At 48.2% G+C, this 8424-nt stretch overlaps 1 protein-coding gene across 2 annotated transcripts in view; it reads right to left on the bottom strand.

Moving 5' to 3' along the window:
• Positions 1–770: 770 nt before the first annotated feature.
• Positions 771–8424, bottom strand: part of anp32e (acidic (leucine-rich) nuclear phosphoprotein 32 family, member E) — a 9375-nt gene continuing 1721 nt past the window's right edge. Inside the window, exons 2-7 of one of the 2 annotated variants that reach the window (XM_046058895.1) lie at positions 6766–6915; positions 6112–6234; positions 5870–6032; positions 5658–5785; positions 4922–4967; positions 771–3183 (exon numbers count right to left, since the gene is read on the bottom strand). In XM_046058895.1, coding sequence (XP_045914851.1) covers positions 3092–3183; positions 4922–4967; positions 5658–5785; positions 5870–6032; positions 6112–6234; positions 6766–6915 — 702 coding nt within the window. In that variant the 3' untranslated portion in view covers positions 771–3091. The remainder of the gene's footprint in view (positions 3184–4921; positions 4968–5657; positions 5786–5869; positions 6033–6111; positions 6235–6765; positions 6916–8424) is intronic. The other variant, XM_046058896.1, reaches the window with a different exon arrangement.

Raw genomic sequence — 8424 nt, 5'->3', positions numbered from 1 at the left:
CCTCCCTCCTCCACCCTTCCCCTCCTCCTCCCTCCTTCCCTCCTCTCCTCCCTCCTTCCCTCCTCCCTCCCTCCTCCACCCTTCCCTCCTCCCTCCTTCCCCTCCTCCACCCTCCCTTCCCTCCTCCCTCATACATCCTTCCCTCCTCCCTCCTCCCTCCCTTGAGTACTCCTCTCTTTGTATTGTTCCATCTGTCACTTCCTCCTCTCCATTACAAGCTTCTCGTGTTTTATTGATGTTTATCAGCAGATGGGAGTCGTGGGTGTGTGCGCGCTGCCCCGCGGCATTATGGGTCACATTTCAGTTTGTAGTCTTCATCAGCATCAGGTCCTTTTATATATCACAGAAAACTGATCAGTCTGCTGGAGGAAGTACTCCGATCCTTTACTGCAGTAAAAGTACGTGAGGGTAATCAGGAAAACGTTTCAGCTGGACTTCAGATCCTACAAACTAATGTTAATCTGCAAACTGAGTCCAAGTACAAATACTACAAGTAAAACTCTGAATCAGAGGTTTTCCTGCTGATGTCACTGAAGTGAAACGTACCTGAGCAGGTGAACAGGAAGCTGCAGGAAGTCTCGGGCCGAGCCCGGTCCGGCTTCTGCAGGAGCGTGGAGGAGTGGTGGGGGGTGGGGGGGTCGGTTCTCAATAAAGTTTTTCAAATAAAAACTGAATTCAGGTTGAGTTTCACACACGTTGATCTATAATGTGTATTAATGCAGAGACAAACCTTCTGAACGCATCATCAAACCCAAACAACACGACTTCTCTCCTTTTATTATTATTTGTTTTTTATTCAAAACCCCTCAATATGTTTTTCGTTACATCACACAGAAAGTCAAACACAGTTTTTCCCCCACAGACGGGATGATGGAGGGAAAATAACAGCTGGGGGTCAAAGGTCAAAGACATGGGGGGTCAACTATCACCTCGCTGCAGAAAAAAAAAACATCTGTAAAATTATTTCATTCGTTAAAAAATAAAAACCTGAAACTGAGCCGAGTCTATTTACAATATTGCCTTAAAAACCAGAGTTAAAACTGACCTCAGCAGGTCTGACGGACGCGACCTTTGACCTCTACACTCTTTAAAAACACCACCACTCAACGAGGAGCTAAATAAGATGCTTCTGATTTTAAGTTTCTCCCCTCAGAGTTAGCGTGATCTCTAAAGCCGTGATCAAACGTGCCGCCTCGCGTCAGCTGACGCCCGCCGTGAACAGGTGACCAGATTTAAGAGCGTGAACGAGAGAAAAGCTAAAAGTTTACAGCAGTTTAGTCCAAAGTTCTGCCGCTTCATCAGGAACAAACGCGACTCACCGGGAGAGGAAATAAACGTCGATCACGATCAAGTCAGTAGATTATTTATAATATTAATTACGTTCCCTGTGAGGTCGGCTCCCGTTTCAGCTACAGACAGTAAAAAGCTGCTGCTCGCGAGGCTGCAGAATCCCACGCAGAGCAGTGACACCTGAATCAGACACGACAGGTGTGTCCCGTTTCAGGCTCCGCCTCCTCACAACAAAATCAACAAGCCTCGGTTTCCCATAATCCACTGCACACCTGTCACTGTAGCGCTGCGTTCAGGTGATCTTTACCAACTTTGAATTTTCTACCTGCTGGTAAACTGACTCGAGGAGCACCTGAACGCACCACAGCTTTAAGCGGAGGCAAACGGTTTCCTTTGAGGAGGTGCCGCAGGTTCAGTTGGAGGACCTGGGGCTTTCGAGGAGGAGGCGGAGCCTGAAGTGTGACGGGCAGTTTGAGGACGAGCCGCTCTGTTTCACATCAAACTAAAAACATCAACAGCAGGGACAAAAACAGAAAGAAGAGAAACGGGTCGCTGTCAACTCGAAAAAACAAACACATCAGAACTAATATTTTGTCCCGCCCGCCCTGGAACAGCCCTACAATAAATCAAACACACACACACACACACAGAATATTTCGGTATCAGCTTCTCTACAGCAGGTCGGCGTGTTTTAAACGTGTGACGGGCGGAGACAGCAGAGTGTGATCACTACGCTTCCCGGTCTGTCGGACTAAAGGGTTCAGACTGAACAGGATCCTGAACAGAAACGTCCCTGATTGGCTCTCCTGTTAGAGCAGAGATATGGCTGCACAAAGAACCGGGTTCTGGTTCCTTTTTAAAGGCGTGGATCAGACTGGATGTGGCCCGCGAGACGAGACCGGCCTCCTGAGAACGCTGCCGCTGAAGGTAAAGCTAGGCGAGGTTTCCGCTTCTCACGCCGGGGAACTCCACGTTGGTGCGGCTCAGACCGGCTCTGGACTTTGGTGGTTCTGGAGCTCGGCTGGCAGACAGGAAGCTGTGAGCGACGGGAAGCAGCTCCAGCTCGTAGAAAGCAAACGGGAACCCCGGACCTGGTCAGGTTTCTGTCCCAGACCGCTGTCACGGTTCACGAACTCCAGCTGATCTCAGAGCTGGATCACAGGACTGGGAACTCACACACACGGGCAGCACCGGAATCTGGACTTCAGCAGTTCTAGCAGCTGTGAGCTCATGTACTTCAGCAGCTGGGACAGACGGGTCCCCGGTCCCTGAAGTGGAAATGACACCTGCTGCGCTTCGACCGTCGACAGCTTGATACGAGCCGGAGCCGCGGCCCACATCGGAGACAAAAAACCCCGCCAAAAATCCGGTCCGGTGGCGGCGAGGAAGTGACATCATTCTGGGTTTCACACCTTTGTGCTAACAGGAAGTCCGCCCGCCCGCTGCAGGACTGGGTGTTCGCTTTGGTCTCAGCTGGTTCAGTCACGCAGCGAGACGTTCAGGATTAGAGTTCAGGACGTGGAGAGGAGGCGACTTACCGGACAGACAGGCTGATCCTGAACCAGGTTTTAAAGGGAGGCGTGTGGAACCTGCAGGTTCTGATAAAATCTGTACTCTTATATATTATCTAAAAATAAAGACGTGAGATTCTACAAACGGAAACTATCTCGGTCACACTGTTCCTGTCGCTGCTGTCCCCGTTGCGGTTGTCGTCGTCTGGCGGAGGTCGGGTCCGGAGGTGGGCGGCGGCGGAGGACAGAAACGGGACAGGACGACACACAGACGACCAGCAGCCGGAGGACTAGTCGTCTTCGTCGTCGTCCTCGTCGTCGTCCTCGCCTTCGTCTTCCACGGCTCTCTTCCTCTTCTCTCCTTGAACGCCCGGCTGTTCCTCTGCACAGAGAGAGAGAGAGAGAGAGAGAGAAACAGCCAATCAGAGGCAGGGCTTAAAGCAAGGAGGTTTTCTGTGCCTGAAATGTGTTCGGGGGTTACGGCTAAGACGGAGGGTTAAGGGGCAAGAGCGTAACTTTGTGTGGGGACATGAGGAAACACGAAACTTTTGAGCTGCTCCCCCCACAGAGTCTCTGAGCATTAATAAAAATACATTAATCTTTATTTGAAGAACACTTTTCAATATAAAGTCAAACTAAATGGACAAAGTCTCGCCGAAGTTCACCGACTCAGCCGGCCTGATTTCTTCACTTCATCAACTTTAATTTCCTGCATTCTGCTGAAGTTTCCTGCCATCACCTACAATCAGTGCTTGAAGTAGAAAAAAAAAAAAAGTGGCTGCACGCTGACCTTTTGATTGACACCTCAGTCGACCCAATAGAAACTTCCATGCCCTGTTTCCGGCCTACAATAGCCAATGAGTGTCCACGTAAGGGATTTTTTCCCCCCGCATAGTAACCTCAATTCTGGGGACCTAAACATGCTCAAAAACTCACCATTTGCACACAATTCAGACGCGGCAAAAACTTTCCCGCATGGGCGTGGCAAAACGGCTCGCTAGCGCCCCCTACAGAGCAGCCCCCCAGACTAAGTTTCACCTATGTGTACGAAATTTCTGGTGTACATGTATCATGTCCAGACGCACAAAAAAGCCTCTTGGAGCGATGCCCGACACCCAACAGGAAGTCGGCCATTTTGGATTTAATGGTCATTTTTGGCGATTTACACACTTTGTACTTTAACGAACTCCTTCTAGTGATCAAGTCGGACCGACTTCAGATTTGTGCTGCGCCTTCTAAAGGCATTGACGATGAAAAGTTATTCAAGCGGTTATTACCAGTCGACCAGTCTGCCTGTGGCGTGCTGTCAAGTATCGATGATTTGCCATGAAACAGGAAGTTGTTGTAACTTCAGTCTACATGCTCAAATCTTGACCAAATTTGATATGTATATTAAGAGTCGCGCCCTGAACACATCCATATGCCAATATTTACTCATAGCGCCACCTGTTGGCAACAGGAAATGACACGTTTTACACTAATCTACTACTCCGAGCAGGTTGGACATATGAAGTTCAAAACTGTCCCAGGAAACCCTGAACACATTAAAACTTGTGAATTTTCGGTTTATGGCGGCGTAGCGCCATGCTTCGCCGTGACAGGACGTTGTTGTAACTTGACTGTACATGCTCAGATCGGTACCACTCTTTACATGTTTCAGAAAAGTCTCGCCTCGAAAACACCTACATGTTCAGTGATAGTCGAAGTGCTATGTAGCGCCACACGTTTGTGCAGCGTGCGAAGCGCATTGCAAATTCACAGCCGCACCGGTAGAGCTCCAGAATCTGCAACGTGGCCGCCTCACACTTCGACGCGCCACACGTGCGAGGTCCCGCCCAACGCTGCTTGCAGCTTTAATTTGACAACATTTCTCCGGGGAGCGCAGTAATAGACAGCGGCAGCGCTGACAGTTTGTCGGACTTAGCAACAGTTACTAAGGGGGGCGGGGCTTAGCGAAAGGTCAATTGTGCCGAGAACTGGATAAAAAATAAAAAAACGCAAGAATACTTTCCACAGGCACAGATATACATCGTTGACTATAGAACAGCACAGCGGCGGAGACCAGAGACCGTTTCACAGTGCAAACCACTGCCACAAACATCCCATGATGCTTCACTCACCTTCCTCCTCCTCCTCTGCATAGTCGTCCTCATCCTCGTCGTCCTCCTGAGACGAAGCACAGCGACAGAGGAAGATACACAGTGACGGTCAAAACTTTCAAAATAAAAGCACAGCTATTTGAAGCAGCTAGTTTCTGATTGGACGACACCAACAAAGCTCTAAAACGACTCATCACGTCTACGTCACGTGACCAGGCTGACCTCCATCTGACCGGCTCTGACGGGCGGCTGGTAAAAATGGCATTTTAAAATATTTAAAATTATTTTCCATAAACCGAAACACACACACATTGAAACATAAAAAATAAAACTTGTTTTTGTAGTTTTTAAATTTAGGAAGAAAACTTCATCCAAAAAGAGAAAAATAAAACTGTTTCCTGTTTACCAACATGCGTCCTCAGAGGCGGCCATTTTGGTGCTGAACCTGGTCAAGACACGGTCACACCTGAAGTCACACCTGAGGTCAATCCGTCAGACCGGCTCGGTTCAGTCCCGGCTGGTTTCTGACCAACAGCGACCGAGATTGGTTTGAGTCTGAGACGCGGCGTTACGGTCCGCCTGCGCTCTGAGCTCACCTGTACCCAGGAGTTACCTGCCTCCAGGTGACGTTCAGTCTGCGGTCGTTTTGAAAAACTAAACTGAGACCTGTACAGCCTGGCAGAGGACAGGTGCATTGTGGGAGCCGTGTTTGAGCCGGTTCTGGATTGACCTGCAGGCTGAAGCCCGAGTTGCCCACCTGGTCGCCCCGTTTCCCTTGAAAGCTCAGCCCCACCTCTCCTCCCTCTGAGCCGTCCTCATCCTCCTCTTCATCGTCCTCCTCGTCGTAGTCTCCGGTGTGCCCCACCGCATCCTCGCCGTCCTCGTCTGCAAACAGAGACACGCGTTTAGACAGAAAGGGGGGCGGAGCTTATTCCGGGTTCACCGACGCACACGCGCTCGGCGCCCCACCTTCGTCGTCGGCCTCGGAGTCGGGGGCCTCGTTGTCCTCCTGGTCGAAGCCGTCCAGGTAGGTGACCTGAGGCAGCAGCTCGAACACGCTCTCCCTGTAGTCCTCCAGGGACGTGATCTCACAGTTGAACAGGTCCAGACTCTGCAGGCTCTTCAGGTTTTGCTGCAGCGAGAAAACATCACGTTAGCATGTTGGCAGCTGCGAGCAGCAGAACCGGGTCGGAGCGTGTGCGTGTTCTGACCAGCGCCTCCACGTTGCTCAGCTCCTTGATCTTGTTCCCGCTCAGGTTGAGGTACATCAGGTTGGGACATTTCTCCGACAGGGTCTCCAGAGAGCCAGACAGGTTGTTGTCGCTCAGCTCCAACTGAGGAAACAGAGACACAAGAGTCAAGACCAGGACCACAGCCGGGACCAGCAGATCTCTGTAGTGCGAGTCGGGTGAACCCTTTTTTTCTGCAGCTGTAGGAAAGTGTTAATGTGAAACAGATCAGTGAGTCCAACATGTCGGCCATCTATAGGAATTTATTTTTCCAGATGTACCAGGTCCAGACCGAGCTGAGTTTAAATGATCAGCTGTGGCAGAGAAAAGGGACCAATCAGGTGTTTATTAACGCTGTGATCCTGAAGAACACTTAAAAGCATTGGTGGGAGGTTCTGCAGCGTCTCGTTTCTCTGATCTCTAAGCTGATTTCTGGACCTTTGTTCAGGACAAACGTCATGAGATCTTCAGGAAGAGGACGTCACGCTGAACGATTCAACACGTGCTTCATGTCTGAGATTCAGATCTGACCGAGCTACGACTCAGAAATGTCAACGCTCCAGCATATAATCCTGTTTTAGACGACAGTCCATCTTTGTTTGGGTCGGACTGAAGCCAAGTGTGTGTGTGTGTTACCTTGCGTAGTTTGGGCAGTGAGGGCAGTTTGGCCAGCGAGCTCAGACCCACGTTGACCATACTGAGGAACTCCAGCTCCGTGAAGGCGTCCGTCAGACCTTCGACCTCGCCGTCTGCAGAGCGACTGTTGTCAACCACCAGCTCTGCTATCTGAGAGAGAGAACGTGTTTACAGCCACAGACCGAACCAAACATAAAACACTCTTCTTTTATAAGGTTTAGTTTTAATCAGTCACACGGGGGAGCTGCAGCTGCGTCGTGTTAACGTGACCTTGAACTGCTCAGACCTGCTGTTCCTCCACCGTCCACCGGGTGCTCAGCATACCTGCCTGAATTGATCAGCTGATACATCTATTAGTGGATCTATAGAAGGTGTACAGTGTTCCCCATTAATTAACGAGACCACGGCGGCCCGCCATAGTCTCAAAATGAACCGAAAATGGTTTTACACATCTCATAATAACGTTTCAGACCTCTAACATTGTGTTTTGTATAAATAAATTTAACTTTTGTTGCCGTTTCATCACTTTTTATAGCTATACAATGGGGTTATGGTTAAATATTAGAGCACAACATTGTTTACAAGTGTACATGTAATTTTGCACCAAATTAATGCATTTAACTTCTTCCGAGGGGGTAAGAAACTGGAAGATAGATTTTTATTTCTGATATAAGCCAGGCTTATGTGCTGTGAAAGAAAATGACAAAGACAAAAACTAAAGACATTTATTTTTATTTCCGTTAACCTGCACGATACGGCCAAATATGTCATCACAATGAAAAGCTTCATATCTTTCCAGAATTATCACGATAAATGTCAAATCGTTATTTCTTTTGAGTTTAAAGGCCGATTTCTGTTTGAGTGAAAATTTAAGAAACCTTATGGTTAAATAGTGGTTTAAACTCGTCTTTATGGCCAAACAGTGGATCACTTCTCAAGTCTGAGGCAGAACATTCAGAACTATTGTGATAAAATCTTGGTCATCAAAAATGATGTTTCAAACCTAGTTTTTTCGTCAACAACAATAACGTGATTATATGGCGATTGCAGACGCCTCATCGCTTCTTCATACTGAGCGCCGCTGCGTTTTATCACAAACGCTCACACATCACTGCAGATTATGTGAAATCTGAGTATTTTTTTTTAAATCTATAAAATCACTGAGTTTCTTTTAAAGATGATTGTAAATGTTTTATCTGCATGAATGCGTATTAACGTGCTGGTTTTTATAGCGTGCTGTTGCACGTGTGTAAATGTTTTGATTGTACTGTTGACCTTTTGTGTCCTGATGCCTTTTATTGGCCAGGGCGGCCTTGAAAAAGAAGTTTTTATCTCAGTGGGTTAAATAAAGGTTAAATAAATAAATAATACTCATGCAACAACTTAATAAAGTCGTCAGCCCTAAAAAACAAAATCAAATTAGTTGCAGAATCATTTTCAAATCCATTGATTGTTTTTCAGGATAATAAACTATTAGAATAAACGTTGAGATATTGATTTTAGACACCAGGTGATCAGGACTTTGTTCAGACCCAGTGGCCACTTTTATTTCCCAGAGTTCCTCTGGTTCTCCTGCTTATATAACCAGCAGAGCTGCAGCCCGCAGGCATCAATGAAGACCAGCAGCACCAAAACACTGTGGGGGGGGGGGGGGGGTAG

Source organism: Micropterus dolomieu, linkage group LG09 (assembly GCF_021292245.1).
Source record: "Micropterus dolomieu isolate WLL.071019.BEF.003 ecotype Adirondacks linkage group LG09, ASM2129224v1, whole genome shotgun sequence".
Classification (NCBI taxonomy): Eukaryota; Metazoa; Chordata; class Actinopteri; order Centrarchiformes; family Centrarchidae; genus Micropterus; species Micropterus dolomieu.
This window is presented reverse-complemented; position numbering and strand designations above follow the sequence as displayed.